This window comes from Dipodomys merriami, unplaced genomic scaffold, assembly GCF_024711535.1.
Source record: "Dipodomys merriami isolate MVZ:Mamm:240054 unplaced genomic scaffold, mDipMer1.0.p SCAF_7, whole genome shotgun sequence".
In the NCBI taxonomy this organism is placed as follows: domain Eukaryota; kingdom Metazoa; phylum Chordata; class Mammalia; order Rodentia; family Heteromyidae; genus Dipodomys; species Dipodomys merriami.
In genome coordinates this window covers 17,413,698-17,438,596 of record NW_027206290.1, presented here as the reverse complement: position 1 = coordinate 17,438,596, position 24,899 = coordinate 17,413,698, and the positions used below count along the sequence as shown (strand labels likewise).

At 38.9% G+C, this 24,899-nt stretch overlaps 1 protein-coding gene across 3 annotated transcripts in view; it reads right to left on the bottom strand.

The window, feature by feature from the left end:
- The window catches only part of Znf326 (zinc finger protein 326), a 39,687-nt gene extending 15,290 nt beyond the window's left edge, over positions 1-24,397 (bottom strand). The window contains exons 1-7 of one of the 3 annotated variants that reach the window (XM_070007616.1): positions 24,259-24,397; positions 20,704-20,748; positions 11,519-11,554; positions 11,313-11,424; positions 8,578-8,983; positions 6,186-6,384; positions 3,055-3,166 (exon numbers count right to left, since the gene is read on the bottom strand). In XM_070007616.1, the coding sequence (XP_069863717.1) occupies positions 3,055-3,166; positions 6,186-6,384; positions 8,578-8,983; positions 11,313-11,424; positions 11,519-11,554; positions 20,704-20,748; positions 24,259-24,274 (926 nt within the window). In that variant the 5' untranslated portion in view covers positions 24,275-24,397. Of the gene's footprint in view, positions 1-3,054; positions 3,167-6,185; positions 6,385-8,577; positions 8,984-11,312; positions 11,425-11,518; positions 11,555-20,703; positions 20,749-23,136; positions 23,168-24,258 lie in introns of those variants that run through there. The other 2 variants (XM_070007618.1, XM_070007617.1) reach the window with 2 other exon arrangements.
- Positions 24,398-24,899: the final 502 nt, after the last annotated feature.

Below are 24,899 nucleotides of genomic sequence, written 5' to 3'. Positions count from 1 at the left end.
TGAATATCAGTAAAATATGCATCTCTCTCTGCTTTTGTATCAAGCCATGCATTCTACCTAAGCTGCCACTCACAATTCCTCCCGCAATCCTTCAATTCCTAAACAGGCTAAATACCATCTCCACTAACAGACATCCCAGATTTACTCCCACTTAAAAAGCTTCCACTCATAATTGATTGAAATATATTGTAAATATGTGTGGGAATGTAACAATGAAGCCTTTCCCATTCCCTACTCCCATATAAGTGATGTGAGCTAAGTAAAAAAAAGGATGTGCTTCTTTTGGCAGTGTTTCCCCATGTACTGTTGTTTGTGTACACCTCTCACACATCCATCCCTTCCCCATCAGGCTCCCTTAAAGTCCTATAGTCATCTTTTCATTCTCTTAATCACATTGAAAGCACTCAAATATTAGAGGACATATCACAATCGTGTGCCACCTCCAATCCTCCTAACATAAAACTGCTCTGGTAAACTGAAATAATTACAGTAGGGCTAGAGGTATAACTTAGTGGTAGAGCACTTGCCTAGTATACTCAAAGTTCTGAGTTCAAAACCCAGCACCAAAGAAGAAAGAAAATGTCTAAAATAATTTCCAAGAATTCTTATCCTAAAATGACAATGTTTAATTACATTGACATTCTGTCCAGCAGATAAGGTTTGTAACTAAAGTCATGAAGACAAAAGGTCACAGAATTTCAGTTTTCGTTTTTTCCAAATTGCAACATTTATTTTACCAACATGCTTAAATCATATTCAAATCTACAGTTTTAATGAGAAGAGTACATACGACATAATATAAAAACTTAATCTTACAAAGCAAAATCATCTTCAGACTTCTCCACATTGAATAAAAAATGTTTAGTAACTATGCTCATTACCTCTGATAAAAGGAGAAGGAATTATGGGAAATTAGGGCAGTGTAAATAGAAGAACCCAAAACAGGAGTCCTCCTAAAACCAGACCTTCTCCTTATGGATCAATTCCTAGTGTGGTTAGTCCTATTGTCTCTTAAATCCCAGAAAATTAGGCATAACAAACCAGAAAACGTAATAAAACAATTACAATTATACCAAGAGACTAAAATCAAAGACCAAATTTAATGTGAACAAATCTAATGTATATTTCAAGACTGAGTAACAAAAAGTTTCCTGTTTAAGCAAAGAACCAACACTTTAAAAAGATCACCAGCAGCCGGATGCCGGTGGCTCACACCTGTAATCCTACTCAGGAGTCTGAGATCTGAGAATCGAGGTTCAAATTCAGTCTGGGCAGGAAAGTCTGTGAGACACTTATTTCCAATAAATCACTAGAAAACCGGAAATGGCGCTGTGGCTCAAGTGGTAGAGCGCTCGCCTTGAGCTGAAGAGCGCAGGGACAGCACCTAAGCCCAGAGTTCAAGTCCCATGACCAACAAAAAAATAAAAAATAAATGAAAAGATCACCAGCAAGAATTTCAGTTCTACATTCTATCTTTCAAAGACAGAGTTTTGGCCACCTAGGAAATTCATTTTATGTGAAACGTTTCACTTTTTCTGTTACACAAACTGAATTTAAAAGAACAAAAATACATTTGCAGTTTATTTTTTTATGTATTGTTTTTCTTAGTTGTATGACCAAACCCTGTTTTGTATGTAGTATCTTCATTATTACTATTTTTAACATATCTGTGCTCATAGGCAAAAAAAGTCAGATTTTTATCTATTACTCTTTTTTATTTTCTTATTGTGATATGCTCTACCACTGAACCTCATTACAATCTTTTAGTGATTTTTAATGTCTGGAAAAGCCAGTTTCTGCTCATTTACTCATCTTACTTAGAATTCTTTTTGGGACCTGGGTTGGAAAAAAACTTACGCATAATACCCAAGACTAGCATTATATTGTCATATAGTCAGATCTCAAGATTATAGTTTTCCTCAAGTTTTTTTTAACAAGAATTTATTATTTCTGTGCATTTTGTATTTTTAGAGTACTGGTAGTAATAGAATTTTTTTTCCAAGTTGTGGTCACATATAAATACTAAAAATCAGAACATTTCTTACACATCTTTATTCAACCCTTTTAAACTTAACTTATAAGATATTCTAATGCCAAGCCAGGTGCCAATGGCTCACACCTGTAATCCTAGCTACACAGGAGGCTGAGATCTGAGGATCGCGGTTCAAAGCCAGCCTAGGCAGTAAAGTCTGTGAGACTCTTATCTCCAATAAACCACTAGTAAAGTGGAAGTGGCACTGTGGCTCAAGCGGAAGGGCGCTTGCCTTGAGCTGAAGAGCACAGGGACAGCGCCCAAGGCCAGAGTCCAAGCCCCACGACCGACAAAAACAAAAAGATATTCTAATTCATGTACTGACCTTTTCTAGGAAACTTTTATTTTAAATAGGGTCTCACTATGTATGTAGCCCAGTCTGGCCTTGAAATATTAATACTCTGATATTAAATTCAAAATGCAACAAGATGTGACAAAGTAAATAGAACTCAAGAAACAAAGGACCTCTTCTTAATCTGTCACATCATTTTTAGATGATCTCCCATATATGGTATATATGTACACATAGGAAGGAAGCTAGGAGGAGGAAATGGAATCAGAGGAAATAGGTGAAAAAAATATAGCAAAGGGGCCATCAGCTGTACTGGACATGGATGAAAGTGAACTAAGCAACTCAAGGGCAATGATGGGAGGGAGGGACTGAGACATAAAGAGGGAACAGCTGACACTAAGCAAAAGAAAAGAAATGTCCACATCACCTGTTTGGAAGATAGTTGTACTGTCAAAGTTCATAGAGTTCATAAGCTTTATAGAGCATAATAATGATAATTTTCCTTGTGAAAGCTAAAATGTGCTTGTGACTTTAGCTAAGTATCACTATCCCACAAGACTGTGAAATTTATCTAATCACTTAATCTCAATAATGAAGAAAAAAAAAAAAGAAATACCAGTCCTCTAGCTGAACCTCTGAGTGCTGGAATTACAAGCACATGTCATGGTACCTAGCTTAGAAAACCTTTTTTTCCTAAGAGAGCCCATTTTTTGACTCTATTAACACAAACCTGTATCCATCACCATATTTCTCACTGTTTTTTTCTCTTCTACGCCTTTGTTTCTCTCGTCGGGCCTCAATTCGTCGCTTTTCTTCTTCTTCATTTTTAGGGTCAGCTTTTGCTAAGACATTAGAAGAAAAAAGTTGGAACTAAAAAGCATTTTTCCAGTCTCCCTTTCCAATTACCAGTTTCTAAAGCACAGGCATACAGGGTTTAAGTGATGATAATCTAACCTGAACTCACCAGAAAATTCAGCCTGAGGCTACCCAATGTTTCTAGAACTACACAGTATTTGTGAAACTTCGCAAATTTCCTAATTGTGAATCCTGCCATATTTGCTTCTCAAGCTACATATTTTTTCTCTAAATCTTCTCATTTTATGTTATCCTTACCTTAATATCTTTTAACTCCCTAAAATCATGCATACCACACATACTTTAGCAAACACTGAAATAATTTTACTCACTGTGAAAATGGAAAAGTACAGTAAATTCTAAGTAGCCCTCAAGCTAAGAATTCACATATTGTAGAAACACTAAATGTTTTTAATTACATAAACTCCAAAATAAATCAAGTTTCTTCTTTTTCTATTGTGATAAAATACCACTTTAACCATATTAAAGTATATAGTTCAGTGGCTTTAAATACATCTGAAAGTGATGCAAGCATCACCACTATCTGGTTCCAGAACTTTCTCACTGCTGCAAGTACACGCCAGTAGACTTTACACAGTCCTTACCCTTTCCATCCCTACTCTAGAGTTCTGGGAACTACTAACCTGCTTTCTTTATTCTGAATATTTTGCTTAAATAGAATCCTATACTCCTAACCGGGCACCGGTGGCTCACGCCGGTAATCCTAGCTACTCAGGAGGCTGAGATCTGAGGATCGCAGTTCAAAGCCAGCCCAGGCAGGAGAAAGTCTGTGAGACTCTTATCTCCAATAAACCACTAGAAAACCGGAAGTGGCGCTGTGGCTCAAGCAGTAGAGCACTCGCCTTGAGCTGAAGAGCTGACGCAGATAGCGCCCAGGCCCAGAGTTCAAGCCCCACGACCGACAAAAATAAATAAATAATAAAAATTCCTTGTCAAACCCAAAATCATTAAAATTCGCTGATGTCTTCTTCCAAGAGTTTTATATATTTTGCTCTTGCAAAACCTTGCATTTTATTTGTATGTGGCTAGCCAACTCTTCTAGCACCATTTGTCAAAAAAAGACTATTCTCTCTCCAGTTGAATACTACTTTTAAATACTATTTTTCCCAGTTGAGCAGGAATATAGTTTATTTCTGGGCTTTCAACTCTACTCCAATTATATATATGCACACACATGTATATGAATATACATCCACCCTATGTCAGAACCACCGTCTTGGTTAAATGTGAAATCATAAAATGAGTTTAGCTAGAAAATTTTTAATTGTTATTATAAAAGTGATATATAGAGGGGTTACAGTTTTCTAAGTCAGGTAATGAGTTTGTTTTGGGGGTTTTTTTTTTTGGTTTTTGGGGGGGGTTTTTTTTGGTCATGGGGCCTGAACTCTGGGCCTGGGTGCTGTCCCTCAGCTCTTCAGTTCAAGGCTACCACTTGAGCCATAGCACCACTTCCAGCTTTTTCTGCTTATGTGGTGCTAAGGACAAACCCAGGGCCTCATGCATGCAAGGCAAGCACTCTACCATTGAGCCACCATCCCAGCCATGAGTACATTTCTCTTTGGACAATGTCACCCCTTCCTTCATAGTGTCTAATGACTGCCACTGCTGCCTTTATTCATCCTTTGAATTGTAGTGCATCTCTAGATTAGATTAGGAAAAATCTATCTTGACATGTTGCCTTCCAATCTAATTCAGTTTTTCTATTTAGAACTTTTTTTTTTTTTTTGGGGGGGGGGGAGTCAGTCAGTCATGGCTCTTAAACTCAGGGCCTGGGCACTGTACCTAAACTTTGAGTCCAAGGCTAGTCCTCTACCACTTAGAGCCACAGCTCCACTTCCAGTTTTAAGGTGATTAATTGTAGATAAATGTCTGGCAGACTTTCCTGCCTGGGCTGGTTTTGAACCATGTTCCTTAGATCTCAGCCTCCTGAATAGCTAGGATTATAGGCGTGAGCTACCAGTACCTGTCTAGAACTTTAATTTCATTCAATAATGAAACTTCAATTTTCTTTCTTTCTGTACTTATAGAATATATGTTTTTTTGTTTTTGTTTTGCCAGTCCTGGAGCTTTATTTCAGGGCCTGGGTGCTGTCCCTGAGTTTCTTTTGCTCAGTGCTAGCAGTCTATCAAATGAAACACAGCACCACTTCCGGCTTTTTCATCTTATGTGGTACTGAGGAATTGAATCCAGGGCTTCACGCACACTAGACACATTCCCAGCCCTGGAGTATGTGTTTTATACTACTATTTTTTCTCAAATATTTTGTTCTTGATGCTGACATGGATGGAAATTTCTTAATTCCATGTTTAGACTGGCTGAAAACTTTGTCAATATAAGGTATGTATGATTATCTATAAGGCAAATTCGTTTTCTAGAAAAAAAAACACAGTTTTGCCTAGTACCAAGATAAGGAATATTTTCTTTCCTTTGCTGTCATAAAGAAGATCCTATACAATATGACGGACAACCCTGTAACACTTACCCCAAGAAAGGGGCTTAAATAAAACTCACATGGAAAGTCCCACCACATATAACTCAGAGTAAAGGAATAGACAAGGGTATGTGAATTTTTTTTTTTTTGGGGGGGGGGGTCTGGTCGTGGGACCTGAACTCTGGGCTTGGGTGCTGTCCCTCAGCTCTTCAGCTCAAGGCTAGCACTCTACCACTTGAGCCACAGCGCCACTTCCGGCTTTTTTCTTTCTGCTTATGTGGTGCTGCTGAGGAATCAAACCCAGAGCCTCATGCATGCAAGGCAAGCGCTCTACCACTGAGCCACCTTCCCAGCCCTGGCTATGTGAATTTTAAAGATCTATTTAAGTACATAAAATTGATTAATAGCTGCTATAGAGGACTCACAGATCTAATTTCGATAATTGTAATTATTGGTTAATCTTACATATAAACACTAAAAAATTATCTTAAAACCAATGAATATCAAAAATGAAAAATATCCTAAGCCACAGCCAACTGTGGTTTCTTACTCACTAGGTGATTTGCTGAGACTCATCTTCTCCATAGGTTTTGCTAATTTAGGTTTCTTGATAAAGGCTCCACCAGGCTTATTAAATGGTTGTACCATTTTTCTCTTTATTCCTCTTGCAGTAGCAACTGTCACATTGGTGGGCTTGTTTTGATAGTCAACAACAATGCCAGGTCTATGAATGCTTCCAAAGTCACCCATATGCTGTAAATTTGGTGAAATCAAGAAATATTAGCATATTGTCCAAAAACAAAATATGAACTCATACAGTATTTTCTTATCACCTATGTACTAGTTTTCACCTGAAAATTCCCTGGAATGTAATCTAAATTTTACATGTCCACTCAGAAAAAGCACACTTTAAAACTTTGTAAATTATTACATGAACTCAAATCCGGTGAATTAATGTTTTTTATCTGCAAAGCAAATGTAAATATTTCCTACTTATTTGATTTCTTTTACAATCAAAATTACTTGAGGTCATAAACACCATATGTGTCTGTCAGAAGGTTACCACTTGTACAACTCTTTGACAACTCCTCTTCAGAGTTCCTAAATGATGTTATGCCATGAAAACACCTTAAAAGAAATCTTTATTTTACTAAATACCTGGCTTAAAGCTAAAATACACAAAGAAGAACATATTCCAGAAATCATTTAGGATTTCTCCCTGTTGGAAAACGGAATGAGAAGGCGAGATGGAACATTAGTATGAAATAGGAGAGTTAAAGCATAACCATGCATCAACTTCCAAGATACACTTCAGATAAAGAACTGCATCTGACGTTCCATTCACATTCTTACCTAGAGAAACATACTCTGACCCAGAAGCCCAAGAGCAATAGTTTACAGATGAAGAGTCATGCCATCAAATGACTCTTTGTATTCCTTCCTCTTATCTTGCCATTAACAAAACCCACTACATCAAGAGGCCCGTGTCCATACAAACTCATTCCGCTATTCTGACTTTTAGAAGGTAGACTGAGGAGTAATCTGAAGAGAAGGACCCAATGGGAATTGTACAAGTGAAGATTAAAATTAAAGACCCTATTGATATAGAAACAACATTCCATTCCAACTAGAATGGTAAGTAAATATAAAGTACAGGAATACTTGTATTATCATGAAAACAAAACTGATTATCTGAAGCCTAACAATCCTGTGCTAATATATAGCTTGGAAAATGTTAAGTGTTTTCTAAATTTTCAAACTGCAGTCGATTTTCAATTTTTAACCCCAACATCTAATAGTCCAGTGATTTTTAATTGACCTACAATCATCAAGTATGTGTGGTGGAGCAGCAACATAGCTGCTTGTACTTATATACTTTTCTTAGGAACACCTATCTAACCTAGATTTGGATAAATATTTCCAGGTAATTTATGTGGTCACATCAAAAAGAGATCTTCATTAATTAAAGGTGCAATGCATTTTACCTAAGATTAACTTAAAAATGAAAAATTTCTACACAAGCATGACAACCTATACTGACATATGAAAAGCTAAATGAACAGTCAAAACCAAGTGCTCTATGCCATTTTAATCAGAATTATTTCCTCTACAATAAGATTATTAAGCACAGCTGACTTTCAAAGAGAAATCTTATAGCAAAAAAACTATATAATCCCACAATCTATATACTAGGTAAAATTTCACAACTATCAAGTTATCTAAGAACATAAAGCATAATCTTTTATACCCTGAAATTAAAACATCAGGGGACTAGAGTTACTCATTAAAGCAATAATTTATAAAATACTACTTCCTAGGAAGGTGCTGCCATCATGGCTATACAGGTAGGATATTATTTCTGGACAGTAAAGCTAGTGACATGAGAAGAAATAAAACAATCACCAATATCCTAAGAGACTAAATTAACAAAATTATACAGACCACAAGTCATTCTACAATCTACACACCAACTTCTTCACCACATAAAGATGGCTACACTATCCTGATCTAAAATACAGAGCTTTGAAGAAATTCTACTTGCTAGTGTTTAGTAGCAAACATTTTATCATACATTGCACCTTTAACCTACTCAAAAAGGGTTCAGTTAAACTTTTACAGTGATCCAAGAACTGTCCCACCAGCTAGCTGCTAGTGTTTACAAGGAAAATTGCAACTCCTTTTAACCCCTTTTAGACCAAACCTAACATCCTCACCTTTTCAATAAAGGGAGATTTGGCATAACTTCATGAGCAATCATCTCAAACTGCCACTATTTTCTGAGGTTCTAGAAAAACTTTTATAGTAAACCTAACACATATTTAGACTCAGCTTTTGCTTAAAATACACTGGGATGAACAGTGTTTATTCTAGTTGAAAACAATGGTCTTGAAAGGGTTTAAAAGAGTGACTAGTGAAAAGAATCTGAAAAGATTCTGTTGTACTTACTCCTCGGCCTCGGCCTCTGCCTGTTGATGGTCCTCCAAAAGCATCATAGTTTCTGCTTCCAAACGTACTTTCAGGATAAGCAGGGGTTCCTCTCCCCCGAGAGCCTACAGGTGCAGGCTTCATATGGGGTGAAGAAAAACTGCTGTAGGAAGAGTAATTCTCTCTTCCTCTGTCCTCCATAAACCCAGGCCTCAATTTTGAACGGGAGTAAGGTGCTTCCCAGCTAGACCCGCCCTGGTTTCTACCTCCGAAAGAGTCAAGGCTATTCCGGTAGGAGCTCTCAAATCGACCACCATAACTACCTCCGAAGCGGCTTTGTTCGGGTTCATTAAAACCATAGCCAGATCTGTACAGATCTCGCCCACCCAGAGAAGACCTGGAGTCGTAAGACTCATAAGGTCCAAACCTGGAAAAGTTGCACAGTGAGGGAAAAAACAAAAGTAAGCTTACTAATGTTAGACAATTCAAAAACAAATTATCAGATGACATTTAGCAACTAAAATTCATTTATACCATACTGGTTTGTACAGTTCTACTTTGTACACACTTGATTAGGGCTGGGCAGTTCAATATGAGAACAGATAGAAAGCTATCTGAGACAGTTTCTAATTAATTGACTTTAGTAAAACTTAGTTTAGAAATCTGCTTTTTAGCAGTTTTTCTGTTTTATTGAGAGATTTGTTGTCATTATTTAAGCCCAGCCCTAGTCTTAGAAAAGGTCATTTGCTAAAGTTCACAAGCTATTCAAACTTTCTTTGATTCCATCCCTGTTATTGAAAATTACAAAGCATTTGAAATATTTGGCTTTCCTCAGGGACTCAAATTGAAGACTAAATAGATGAATGCTAATGATGGCACAGAACACTCCTTCTGTACCCCAATAATCTACATACCTAACTCCCTCATTGAGTCTAGAATAATCAAAATCTGAGGAAATATCTCAGGTTATAAAATTTGACAATCTGCCAAACTTCAGCCAAGGACAATAATCAACCATAAATACTTTTTACTTATTGACTAGTAAACCTAACAAATGTAGAAGGATAAACAGAACATAGAGATGACCAACATATATACCCTCTGTATATGAATTTTCAAGGCAGAAACAATACATTTTATATTACCCACAATTATCTTAAAAACTATTCCCTAGCAGGAAATTATCACATAAAACTACCCTAAAAAAGGAGCACACAGTCTTAAGATTCAACAGAAAAACAAATCATCTCAGAAATCTAAACCATGGATTACAAAAGGTTGTTTGTTATCTTACAACAGTTTTATAAAAGCCCACAAATACACAAGAAATGAATGATAACATCTACAGAAATAGCTTATGTACATTACATTTACAATGTAATAAGGCATTAGCTGACATATTAAAACATCTAAATGTTACATTCCTTCAATTATTTACAAATCACTAAATCAAAAGTACTATTTACTTCTGAATCCTAGCAGTCATACAAAAATTATTTCTCTTTTCAAAACTATCATATAAGTTACTGTTTCCTTGATTTTTCTTTACTGTAAATCATAGTGATATACTTGAAACAGAAAGAAGAAAAGTAATCATCATTTAAGTCCATCTAGGAATCCAGATCCTTCCGTTTAAGAAGGACAATGGTTTCAAATTATCTCCTAACTAGTTTCAGTTATATTCATCAGGAAGTTTTGTGCCTCAAAAGAAAACCCCCTTTGAATGTTCCTGAGTATGTAGTCCATTTTTTAACTAGGGTTCAGTCTCACACAATATCATCAGTGAAATATGTGATCTAGATGATAGTGGAAGATACAGTATTCATGGCTTTAATACAATTCTCTTAACCAAAAGCACAAGTGTTTTTGGTCGAAGTTGTAGCTGTCAGTAAATAAACTTGCTATACCTCTTTTTAACCTTTTTTATTATTACAGTATGCTTCACCACTTACTTTAAAATTAATTTTTTTAATCTATCTTAGCCGGACGCTGATGGCTCATGCTTGTAATCCTACTCAGAAGGCTGAGATCTGAGGCTCAAGGTTCAAAGCTAGCCCAGGCAGGAAAGTCTGTGAGATTCTCATGTCTAATTAACCATCAGAAAACCGGAAGTGGTGCTGTGGCTCAAGCGGCAGCCTTGAGTAAAAGAGCTCAGGGTCAGCACCCAGGTCCTGAGTTCATGCCCCACAACCAACCAAAAGAAGAACTATCCTAAGAAACTATCCTAAGTATTTCTTAGAAATTAAATTTTGCTAAACTGGTTAGTCTGACCATTTTGCTGTTTTACTTACAAACACCTTAGAAAAATTTCTTCTTAATCAGTAAGAAAAAATTAGGGCTAGAGGCATGGCTCAAGTGGTAATAGCACCTGCCTAGCAAGCACAAGGCCCTGAATTCAAACCTCAACAGAAAGTTTCACAATATTACCAACAACATTTTTAAAACATTTTTCAAGATACTCTAACTGATAAGGAGTTAAAAGGAAGAGAAGTAAAAAATGAAATTTAAAAGTTCACTAGTAAAGACAATATTTATTTTATACTGAAGTTATGTTATCTGAGGTTTTCCTAAAATGTCTTTTGCTAGTGATCCTGAGATAATCTTTATACTCATTAACTAATACAACTAAACATATAAGGTGAAATTCAATACCAAACAGCAAAATTCAAACATAACAAACCTAAGCAATACTTAAAAAATAATATATCCAGATTCATAGTTGTGTAATTATTTGACCAAGTGATTAAGTTATTTACCTGCTACCCCCACCACCACCACTGTGATTGTCCATGCCATATGACTGGTTTAGGTAGGAATCCATGGATCTCTGACCCCCATACGATCCATGGCCATAGTCACGGTCCATCCCTACAAGAGTTTAAAAAGAAAATAATTAAATTATGCTCACCTTTACTGGCACTCAAAAGAAGAATATTTAGATAAATATCCTTGAATGTCAGACCTCCATAAGATCCAGGACCATAATCACGATCCATTCCTAGAAGAATCAATAAGAAATTGTCAGTAAAACATATCCTCTTCAAAAAATTAAAAAACTGCAGTAAACACAAAGTTTTCACATCAATCATCTGAGTTAATAATTCATCATTAACATTTAATCAAAATTCATACTTGATACTGAAGGAACAAACATCAAAATGATACTAATAAGGAATCATATTTGCTAACAAAGCTTATTTCAAAGAAAAATATCAATTAAATTTTGTTTAGAATTATTCTCAATTTAACCAATACTTATTTGACTAGAAGACAACTACTACTACTACTAAGGCCTTGTATTTAGTACAGTTGCATAAATAAAGGTAATTAGTAGTATATAATTCATATTTAGTATATAATTCATATTCTCAAGTCTAATATCAAGAGATTCCTTTTGTCCTGAGTACACTGTGACATATGCTATTACTATTTGTGTACCTAATTACTCTCAAATTCTCTAAACACACAGAAGCAGCCACCTTTCCAATTTGATATGAATAGTAACTACCATTTTAAAAGTAAAATCACAAATTAGGGGTCAATCAATCTGAATATAAGAATTCTGAAAAAACAAGGACTCGCCGGGCACCGGTGGCTCGCACCTGTAATCCTAGCTACTCAGGAGGCTGAGATCTGAGGATCGAGGTTCAAAGCCAGCCCAGGCAGGAAACTCCATGAAACTCTTATCTCCAATAAATCACCAGAAAACTGGAAGCGGGGCTATAGCTCAAGTGGTAGAGTGCCAGCCTTGAGCTAAAGAGTTGAGGGACAGCGCTCAGGCCCAGAGTTCAAACCCCACAACCAAAAAAAACAAAAACAAAAACAAAAAAAAACAAGGACTCAACAAATATTTAAATTCTTAATTCCTTTGAATAAAGGAAATGAATTCTAGCAACAGAAACATTGTAATAGAAAAAAAAAGCAGTAAAAAAAAAAAAGCAGTAAGGAATATACTTATCTGCAAATTGACCTATTTCTATTACAACATAATAGAAAAAAATACAGTAAGTATACAATAAGGAATACATTTCTCTGCAAGTCTATTTCCTAATCAAGAGGCTAGAAAAAGTAAATACGATGTTACAAAATTTACAGTGAAAAACTACAACCAGTTAGAATTTATTTCCCATGAAGTCTTATAAAACATTTTATTACTATTTACCCTATATTTTATAAGTAATAGTATGTACACTGAAATACTTTTGATATTACAATATAAATTTTTCATTTAATCCTAAAATCAAAGAAATACTTTGTTATTTCTGCTGGTTTTTACTTTGAGTTTGCAGTGGCTGTTTTTGAATACTAAAAACTTTGTTTCTGGATGGTTGGTTTGTTTTAAATTCTGAGTGCTTCTGTTTCACTGTAGACTCATATAATGATTAAGAAGTATTGAATACTTACCATATGTCAGGCACAATATAGTGCATACACTTATAAAAGAGTAATAAAAAATAAATAAATACAATAAAATAAAAACAGTAATAAACATGCCTGTAATCATAGCTACTTAGAAAATTGAGATCTGAGGATCATAGTTCAAAGCCAGCCTGAGCAGAAAAGTCCATAAGATTCTTATCTCCAATAAACACTAAGTTGGAAGTGTAGTCGTGGCTCAAAATGCGAGAGCGCTAGCATTGATTACAAAGAGGCTCAGGGACAGTGGCAAGGACCTGAGTCTCAGGACAGGCCAAAAAATAAAAAAATAAAAATAACATTTAAGCCAGGTGCCAGTGGTTCAATGCCTGTAATCCTAGCTACTCAGGAGACTGTGATCTGAAGAACACCATTCAAAGCCAGCAAGAGCAGAAAAGTCCCTGTTAAGACTCTATCTCCAACTAACCACTAAAAAACTGGAAATGGAGCTGTGGCTCAAAGTGGCAGAGTGCTAGCCTTGCACAAAAGAGCACAGGGACAGCACTCAGGCCCTGAGTTCAAGCCCCACAACCAAAAAAAAAAAAAAAAAAGTAATAATAATAATAAAGTTACTCTTACATAGCAGTGACTCTGGTTTACTGATCACACAACTATATTCAGTTAATTAAGGAGGAACAGTATATTATACATGATCAATTAAGGTATAAGAAAAAAAGACTAATTTTTCTCCTAGCTTACACAACAAATTGAAAAGTAATTTTTTCAAAAACTTTTTACAAGAACCTAACAGGGGGCTGGGAAGGTGGTTCAGTGGTAGAGTGCTTGCCTTGCATGCATGAGGCCCTGGGTTCCATTCCTCGGCACCACATAAGCAGAAAAAGCCAGAAGTGGCGCTGGGGTTCAAGTGGTAGAGTGCTAGCCCTGAGCTCAAGAGTTGAGTGACAGCGCCCAGGCCCAGAGTTCAGGCCCCATGACCGACCAAAAAAAAGAACCTAACAGTCTCTCTATGGTTAATATTAAATGATAAAGTAATTTGCATAAAAAAATAACTCACCTAATAATTTGAATCAAATCAGTTGCTTGGATCACTATAATATATATGTATATATACATTTATATCTATACATATAGATAGTACTACATATAAATATGTATATAGATGTATATATAAAATTCAAAAGTTAAAACTTAGAATTAAAACAAAGGGGCTGGGAATGTGGCCTAGTGGTAGAGTGCTTGCCTAGCATTCATGAAGCCCTGGGTTTCATTCCTCAGTACCACATAAACAGAAAAGGCCAGAAGTGGTGCTGTGGCTCCAGTGTTACAATATTAGCCTTGAGCAAAAAGAAGCTCAGGGACAGTGCCCAGGCCCCGAGTTCAAGCCCCAAGACTGGCAAAATAAAAAATAAAACAAAGAGTTGTGAAGTCATTTGGAAAAAAACCTAACTTATGCTCAAAATAATAGCTGTGTAACAGGAGATCTTGAATGGAACTTTCTTTACACCATCTCTGAACTACTAGAACAGCAATACAGGATGCCAGTATCTACCACCCCTACAGTTTTCCAACAACCTCCAAACTGGTTTTCCTACTTCCAGTTTTAGTCCCTTTCTGTTTATTCTCAAGACAAATGCAGAATAATTCTAGCAAAATGGCAGTTAAATCATGTCCAATGCTCAACACCATCCAAGTAAAATCTTATTCAAGTAAAATGCAAAGCCTTAACCTGTAGGACCTTATAGGTATATAGTGATTCTAAACCATGGACAATTTCTGACCAAAGGACACTAGTCACATCAGTAAACATTTTGGGTTGTCACAACTTGTAGCAGATGCAACTGACATCTTAGTGCATAGGGGTTAAGAATGCTGCTTAAACCTTCTGGAATGCACAAGACACACACACACCCCAAAATTATCAAATCTGAAGTATCAACAATGCCAATGTTGAGAGACCCTGCCCTCTATGATCTGTCCTACCATTCATAACTTCATTATCTACCTTATAACCCTCTTCATTCACCCCAAGTATACTAGGCTCCTTTGCTGTATCTAGTATATGACAAACATGTATCCATTTTTGCACTTACTGCTCCTTCTGCCTGGAATGACATTTCTTGGCATCTGTACAGTTCACTACCTCACCTCAGGGCTTCATTTTCTATTGCTTCTTATATATATTCAAATTACCTTTGATTTTTTCAATGCCTTACATCTCATCTCTAGCCTTTTCTTCACAGACTGCTCAGCAAAAATAATCTAGTCAAACCAGCCTTACTATCTTTGAAGCTCAGCTGACTCCACTTTATCTGTCTTTATGCTGTTCCCTCTATCTTTATGGAAGTACCTTTATGGTACTTCCTTTTTCTCTAATATTTACATAAGAAGAGATCCTATGAAATAAGAAAACATTGAAACACTGAAAATACAAATTCCTTTCAAAAGGAAAAGGAAAGGAAAGTTTGTATCTTGGTTTTATCTAATGTCTTCTACTTCATTTCAGTAAGATGAAAAATCTAACAATTCATGTATGTGGTTGGTTTCATTTGGTACCTTATACATCTTTCATTTACTAAAACCTGTTAATGTTCTTGATCTAGATTACCTTTCAGAGGGCATCCTCAACTTCCTTAAATCTATGCTTATATGTTACCTGTTTACTCAGTCCTTCCCCTGTGACTCTCCTTAAAATCACAATACACACACACAGTCTCTCTTTCTTGCATTATTTTTCTTCTTAGAAAGTATCTTCTGGAGCTGGGTGCTGGTGGCTCACGCCAGTAATCCTAGCTACTCAGGAGGCTGAGATCTGAAGATCTCGGTTCAAAGCCAGCCCGGGCAGGAGAGACCGTGAGACTCCTATCTCCAATAAACCACCAGAAAACTGGAAGTGGCGCTGTAGCTCAAGTGGCAGAGTGCTATCCTTGGGCAAAACAAGCTCAGAGACAGTGTTCAAGCCCTGAGTAAAGCCCCAGGACTGGCAAAAAAAAAAAAAAAAAAAAAAAAGTATTTTCTAATATGTAATATGTATGTTAACATTTTTTCTTTTCCTTTTTTTTTTTTTTTTTTGGTACTTAATTGGAGATCAAGAATCTCAAGGACGAAGTACAACTTGTCATGTCAAAAATGAACTTTACAACTTTGGTGGGGGGGAGGATTGGGTGGGGGGTCGGGGGGAGGCTGGGAAGGGATGGGAAGGGGAAACAAATGAGGAGACTACAATGCTTGATAAGAAATGTACTCATTATCTTGCCCATGTAAGTGTAACCCCTCTGTACTGTATTTTCACAATAAAAATAAATAAAAATTTAAAAAAAAAAGAATCTCAAGGACTTTTCTGCATGGGCTAGCATCAAACTGCAATTCTCAGATCTCAGCCTCCTGAGTAACTAGGATAACAGATTGAGCCACCTATGCTGGGCTTATGTTAATTTTTCATCTTGTTTTCTGTCCACTTCATCCATAGTAGAAGTTGCATAGGGTAGGAACATGTGAACTGAGTTCACTGCTACAGATTCAGCGGAGACCCAGCTCTCAATACCCAGTAACTAAACAATACCTGGTAACCAGACAATTAAAACTGTCAAGATACTTTCAAGTTGTGACCTTGTGTGTGTGTGTGTGTGTGTGTGTGTGTGTGAGAGAGAGAGAGAGAGAGAGAGAGAGAGATGGTGATTGAACTCAGAGCCTGGGTGATGTCCAACACTCTAGCTAGGATTACAGGTGTGAACCACCAAGTAGTGATCTTTAAACAGAGGTGAAAACCAAAACCAGAGTGCTTTTACACTACATGCATATACTTCCTGCCCTAAAATTAAGAATTCAGAAGGCTGGGTGCTGGTGACTCACACCTGTAAACCTACTTCAGGAGACTGAGATATGAGAATCACAGTTTGAAGCCAGCCCCTGCAGAAAAAGTCCCCATGAGACTTTTTTTGGGAGGTCGGTCATGGGGCTTGAACTCTGGGCCTGCCTGCTGTCCCTGAGCTCTTCAGCTCAAGGTGAGCATTCTACCACTAGAGCCACAGGGCCACTTCCAGTTTTCTGGTGGTTAATTGGAGATTAGAGTCTCACGGACTTTCCTGCCTGGGCTGGTTTTGAACCATGATCCTGAGTTCTCAGCCTCCTGAGTAGTTAGGATTACAGGTTGAGCCACTGGTGGCAGGCTCCATGAGACTCTTATCTTCAATTAGCTATCAAAAAACCAGAAGTGGGGGGCTGGGAAGGTGGCTCAGTGGTAGAGCGCTTGCCTTGCATGCCTGAGGCCCTGGGTTCGATTCCTCAGCACCACATAAGCAAAAAGAAAAAAGCCAGAAGTGGCTCTGTGGCTCAAGTGGTAGAGCGCTAGCCTTGAGCTGAAGAGCTGAGGGACAGTGCCCAGGCCCAAAGTTCAGGCCCCACAATCGGACCCAAAAAAAAAACAAACAAACAAAAAAAACAGAAGTGGTACTGTGCCTCAAAGTGGTAGAGTGTTGGCTTTGAGCAAAAGAGCTCAGGGACAGTGCCCACACAGCCTTCTGAGTTCAAGCCTCACAACTGACTGACAAAAACAAAAAGAATTAAGAGATCTAGAAGACAAAAACTGTATATGAAAACTTTGATGATGCTCCCTAGAGGATTCATACAGCGACTCTTACATAAAGGCCATTACTAGAACTAAATTAAAAGAATATAAATCATTAACCTCAGATCTTTTTGTAATACCATACATTAATAAAGAAATAAACTTCTAGCCACAATACTTTACATTTCAAGTCCAATCTTAGAGCCTTCTATCATATCAACATACACATTCTCTCTCTGATAAAAACACCAATACTGGGCTGGGAAGGTGGCTCAGTGGTATTGCGCTTGCCTTGCATCCATGAGGCCCTGGGTTTGATTCCTCAGCACCACATAAGCAAAAAGGAAAAAGCCGGAAGTGGTGCTGTGGCTCAAGTGGTAGAGCGCTAGCCTTGAGCTGAAGAGCTGAGGGACAGAGCCCTGGCCCAGAGTTCAGGCCCCACGACTGGACCCCCCCCCCAAAAAAAAAGCACCAATACTAGAAAGTCTACTTTAAAATGTTGGATTTGTTTTTTTCAGTCAACCTTCTGAATATTCTATCCTCACTGTTTACTAGCCTGTTAAGTTCTGTGGAAAGCATATGTTTGTTTGTTTGTTTTTAATACTGGTACCAGGGCTTGAATACAGGAACTCACACTCACTTGGCTTGCTTACTCTGCTTGCTTAGTTCATGTTCTGCTATTTGGGCCACACCTTTAACCTGGCATTTTGCTGGATATTTTGGAGGAGTATTTGGACTTTTCTGCCTACTTTTCATGACTTCAAATAATGATTCTCAGCCTCCTGAGTAGCTAGGATTACAGATATGAGCCACCAGCACTCAGAGAATCTGAGTATTTTTTAAATTAGTATTTTTAAATAGTGAAGTAAGCCAGGCCCAAAGAAACATAGGTCCCATGGCTTCCCTTATTAGCAATATCTAGTATATGTCTGAGATAAGCAAAACAGGTCAGATAAGATGATGTTAAGCAAAATGAATCCCAAGATAAGGACACATGTGGTTTTTCTAACGTATTTATAAGGTGATTTTTTTGTTGTTGTTGCTTTGTATGTCCCTCCCCCAAGGTATAACCCCTGTTTTCACTGTATTTGATATTGGTATAATTTGTGGAGGGGAAGGGAAAAAACAAATTGTTTAAATAGGATACAGGTGGACCCATTGCAACAATGAGATGTACAAGATGCTTTGTCGAAAAATGAACTTTGCAACTTGCGGGGGGGGGGGGGGGGGAGTATAGTCGTGGAGATGGGAGGGCAGGGATAGTAGGGGAAAAACAAAGAAGGAGGCAACAATGCTTGATAAGAAATGTACTCATTACCTTGCTCATGTAATTGTAACCCCTCTGTACAGTATTTTCAACATAAAAAACTTGTTTTTTTTTTTTAAAGTGCTATTGGGGGCTGGGAAGGTGGCTCAGTGGTAGAGCGCTTGCCTTGCATGCCTGAGGCCCTGGGTTTGATTCCTCAGCACCACATAAGCAAAAAGAAAAAAAGCTGGAAGTGGCCCTGTGGCTCAAGTAGTAGAATACTAGCCTTGAGCTGAAGAGCTGAGGGACAGCACCCAAGCCCAGAGTTCAGGCCCCATGACCAGACCCCCCCCAAAATAAATAAGGTAGCATAAGCTTTAAAAAAAAAAAGTGCTATTGGTTAGCCAAGTCCACAAATCATAATAATATCCATATAACTAAGTTCAAGAAATGGCTTTCTAGCTAATTCTCCAGCTTTCAATCTCATCTATATAAACACTGTCTTCAAAAATACACTCCCCAGTGCTCATTGTACACTGACCAGAGTTCCTACATGGTGAGCCCTAACAAGCTCTATAAAATCAAGCATCTCTCTCAATTCTTAGAGGTAAGTAAAAATCAATGCTATTGTAATTATTTCCAAAAAGATGACCATCTTCTTTTAGCAGTACATTTGCTTCAGTTTTATTTTGATTATACTCTGTACAACAGCTGCGTTTCACATCTCTCTGGCAATCAGGATAATTAATGCCACTCCTTCAAATCTTTCTTTTAATGCTTTCTTAACCTTCTGGAATTGTTCAGTGCTCTTTTTTTGTATTATTATCTTGTCTGGCAAGGATTTAACTCTAATAACTATTTAAATAACATGCAATTGTATTTTGCACATCTCTCATCATTTTATCTAGCTCAGCAGTCACAAGCCTAATATATATCATGCTTCTTTATGTGCTCCTCTAAGAAGCTCTTTGTATATCAACACACTTGAACATACTAAGAAAAACAACCTCTAAAACAAGGTCAAAATGCATTCTAATAGCCTAGCCACCTGTGTTGCCCACATGTAATCCTAACTAAGCCACCTCTGCTGCCCACATGTAATCCTAACTACTCAGGAGACTGAGATCTGAGGATCATGGTTCAAAATCAGCCTGGACAGGAAGTGAGACTCGTATCCCCAATTAACTACCAGAAAACCAGAAGTAGCTCTGTGGCTCAAAGTGGTAGAGTGCTAGCCTTTAGCAAAATAACTCAGGGCCAGCACCCACATCCTGTATTCAAACCCCAGAACTAACAAAAAAGAAAGGAGGGGAGATGGGGGAGGGAGGGGAGGAAGCATACAGACCTTGAGTTTAAGACCTGTGCATGTATGTGAGCACAAGTGAATACACAGACACACTCACAAGCATTGTAACAGAATTTGTTTAGTACCAAGGCAATGATCAACTTAATACAAGATACTAAATACCAAAGTCTCTGATTCAAAAAAAAAAAAAAGAAAAAGGAAAAGAATTCAGCCACTGTTTTCTAATTAATCGCTCAATGATGTCAGGTCCTTTGGAATAAATTAAAAGAATCATTAGCAAAAATATGTCAAAATATCAAAGCAATCTGAATAATCCTAACTTTTCCTAATCCAAATGCCCAATTAAAATGTCAGATATAGAGGCTAGGGATGCAGCTCAGAGGTAGCTAGGGATATAGCTCAAAGATTGAATGCTTATGTAGCATCCCTAAAGTCCCTAGTAAGTCCCAGCACTGCAAACAACAAAACACAGCATAGAATATAACAATATTAATATTGAGAAGTGATAAATCAAGAGCCAAACCAATGTTTGAAATAAGATGGGGCTGGCTTTTTACACTGATATTTCAGGTGTATGTATATGAAGAGAAAAATTAGAATACATTCTTCCCCAAAATATGGGCAAATAAAAAATAAAAATAAAAAAATACTCACCATTAAAGCCCTGATAAGTATTCCTGCAAGCAGAGTGTGTGTAATCTATGAAGACACATTTAACAGACAATTAGTACAATATTAGCAAATTAGAAAACAACCAAAATTACATACCTATCTATTTTTAAAAAAACACAATTTTAAAATGTCATACTCCATTATCTGCAAAATTGAGGTACAAATAATAGTGGGTACCAATACCCATTGGCATCCAACTGGGAAAACATACATATCTCCTTCACTAACTCCCAAATGGCAAGTTCATTATCCAAATTACAGCAATATAAAAATAAGTTTGTAAGCCTGAGACTGGTGGCTCAAGCCTATAATCCCAGCTACTCAGAAGGCTGTGATCACAGTTCAAAGCCAGCCTAGGCAGAAAAGTCTGTGACTCCTATCTCCAATATTAAAAAAAAAAAAAAAAAAAGCCAGAAATGGTACTTTGGCTCAAGTGATAGAACTCTAGCCTTTAGCAAAAAGGCTCAAGAACAGTGCTCAGGCCCTGAGTTCAAACCCCAGGATTAGTACATACACACATAAACAAAAACAGCCTGGAGCTGAGGCTGAGATTTGAGGATCAAGATTCAAAGTTAGCCTGGGCATAAAAGTCCCCGTTTAAAATTTATGTTCAATAAACTACTCAGAAAAAGCCAGAAGTGGTGCTATGGCTCAAGTGGTAGAGTACTAGCTTTGAGCAAAAGAGGCTTTGGCACAGCACACAGGCTCTGTGTTCAAGCTCCAGGACCCATAGATACACACATACATAAAAATAATTAGCCAGGAGTTGATGATGAGATCTGAGGATCAAGATTCAAAGCTAGCCTGGGCAGAAAAGTCCCCATTTAACTGTTATCTCCAATAAACTACTCAGAAAAAGCCAGAAGTGGTTCTGTAACTCAAGTGGTAGCACACTAGCTTTGAGCAAGAAGCTCCAGGACAGCACCCAGGCCCTTGAGTTCAAGCCCCAGGACTGGCACCAAAAATAAATTAATTAATTAATAATTTAGTTTATAACACCTGACATAACATCCAAAAAAGAGGACCTAGCACTAATTTCTACTGAATAACAAAGAGGAAGGCACATAAATTATATATCAAATAATATAAATGCCAGATATACCTGAAAAGTGATTCTATGTAGTACTCTAACAATCTACTCCACAAAGATTTCAAGATCTTATCTGAGAACTACATATGCACCTATGTACAATGAGTATATGCCATGGTCCATCCAGGATTTGGCATCACTGAAAGCCATACAACCAATTTCCTGTTAAGACTAATTTAACAATGCTAAATCCTTTATTTTATTCCACAAATACATCACCTTTATAATACTTTTTTTACAAACACTGGAAAATCACACTATAATTGTAACCATTTGGATACAAGAAAACACTGCAACATTAAACAGAATTAGCCTAGGATACACTGTTAGTCAAATTCCATTTCTCAAAGGAGCAGTGTAACTGAGCATGGAAAAGAGAATGTTTTATCAGTAACAATGTTTCTAATTGGAGGTGATAATAAAAGAAAACATACCTTCACCATTATTTTCAATTCGCTACAAAACATTTAAAAAGTATATTGTCTTGCTCCCATTTCCACCCTGCCAGGGCCTCCCCTCTCATGGTAATGGTAGCTTCTGCTGTACCTTGTTTTGTTGGTACCCAATTCAAACCCAGCACATTTTTTATTTTCCTTCTCTACTCTGGCCAGCTCATCCATTCATAGTTTTAAAGTATCAAAATGAAGCAAAGTCCAACTAAACCAAAAACACCATTATATGTTACAAGAGCTGAACTTCCAGGACTGGGGCGGGGCTTATAGAATGCCTGCTTAGCAAGCAGGAAATCCAGAGTTCAATACTAAAATCTCCACCCTCCAGCCAGGAAATCTTAACTCCCTTGCCCCAAAAAAGAAATCTGAAGTTCTCATTTCAAAGCAACTGGAAAGCACATACAAAAGGTTATTCGTTCCTTTTTCTATACTTAATTTGGCAGATTTAGCTCCTTGAAACATGAAATTAAATCTTAAAAAAAAAAAAAAAGACTTTCAGTATGGCTTAGAAACCAAGATTGCTCACTCAATACTAAAGAACTCAGGGCCTGGCACTGTCCATGAGTCACAGCACCACTTCTGGCTTTTTCTGTTTATGTGGTACTGAGGAATCAAACCCAGGGCTTCATGCATGCTAGGCAAACACTCTACCACTAAGCCACGTTCCCAGCCAGGTTTTGTTTTTTCGTGTTAGTTTGTTGTGTTTTTATTTTTTTAAGCAGGGTTAGAGGTTTACAAGTTCTTAGTGAACTGGTTTTATTTAGAAATGCCTGGTTACTCAAGAATAAATCCAGTTTAATCACACAAGCTCTCTCTTTCTCCTATCTACTTAGTGTTGTAACTAGATTGTGATCACTTTATCTTGACACATACCAAAAGCTGGACAAGATTCTGGGTTCTGCAAATTAACTCCTAGTGACCTGTGCAAAAGGCCACCAAAAGGAATTGTTTTGTTTAAAAAATAATAATAATGATGATGGGGCCTGGGATTGTGGCTCGGTGGTAGAGTGCTTGCCTAGCAAGCATGAAGTGCTGGGTTCGATTCTTCAGTACCACATAAACAGAAAAATCCAGAAGTGTAGCCGGAGAGTGCTAGCTCTGAGCAAAAGAAGCTCAGGGACAGTGCCCAGGCCCTGAGTTCAAGCCCCAGGACTGGCAAAAAAAAAAAAAAATGCCCGCTGGTTTACTAAGTAACCACAAGGTCTGAAAGGAAAAGGCATCTATCTGATGCTTTGCAGGGCTAGAATTCTAACAAGTTCCATCCACACACAAGCCAAAAAAAGTGCTTCGGCTCACGTAGGCTGCCTCAGACTAGGTACTTGCAAATAGATCATTTAAAAGGTAAATCTCGATGCATAAAGATATCCCAGTTTGCCGACCACGATCTATAGTATTCTCCGGTCCTATCAACAGTGACCATATTATCGTGGGTGTCCCCGAAATTCGTATTCAACGAAGGAGGCCCTGGGCATCGGCGGAAGCCTCTGGAATTTCTACTTAGCAAGCAGTCACGCGGGATGGAGGGTTAAGTCCTCGCGTGGGCCGCGGGCCGCCCAGCCCAAGGTGGGACGGGCGTGGGAGCCCCCTCCCCTTCCGCACCCTCCCCTCCCCGGCGCCCCCCTCCGCTCCCCTTCCCCTCTCCTCGGCCGGAACCCGGGCCCAGGCCCAGGCCCAGGCGCACGACCGAAGGCAGGCGCGGGACACCACAGAGGGCCGGGCGGGTCCGAGCCCTCGCGGCCTCGGCGAGCTCGGTCCGGCGGCGAGGCCGGCCGCGATCCCCGCCAGCAGCGGACCCCGGGTAGCCCGGATGGCGGCGCGCCCGTCGGCTCGGAGGCCGCGTCGCCGCGCCGGGCCGGCGCCGGGCGGGAAGGCGGACGGCCTCCGGGCCCGACAGAACAAAAGCCCACACGGCCATCTTGTGACGGTAAACAGACCCCCGGCGCGGGCCACCCCGCCTCCCGTCCTCCGCCGAGACCGGCTAGAGGCGGCGCTTACCGTCCTCGAAGTCCATGGTTGAGGCTGAGGGGCGGACGGCGGCGGCGGCGGCGGCGGCGCGGGGCTGAACGATGGCCGGCGGCGAGAGCCCGCGACCCACCGTCCCACGCTCCAGTCAGCGCGACCGAGAGCGGCGCTACCGGCCCGAGGCCACAGCGAGGCTGGGGGCGGGGCCGGCGGCGCTGCCAGACCCCGCAGCGCGGCCTGCTATTGGCTGGTGTCAGGCAGCTGGGCGGGCCCTGGGGCGGGGGCGGGAAACAGGTCGGCTGTCAGGTTAGTGGGCGCTGACCGGCCGGCCGGGATGTGCTGGGGGAGCTCCGGGAAGAGGCGGCGAAGAGGCTCCGGGAAGAGGCGGCGGAGAGGCCGGCCGCGGCACGCCATGTTTGAAAGGTTCTGGAATACCCTCGTTCTGCCTCAACTCATCAAACCGTAGGTCGACCTTTGGCTTTTCATTGGCTAGAGATGACTGATGAGACCAAGTTTGAGGAGTTCTGGAAGGACGTGCAAGGAGAAATGATGGCCGAATATAGAAAACCGATTATGAGAATGACTCACACCGACCATCGAGCTAGCTCTCGATTTTTCTTGCGTTTTTGCTTTTTCTTTTATTATTTATTAATTTACCGTTGTACGAAGGGGTT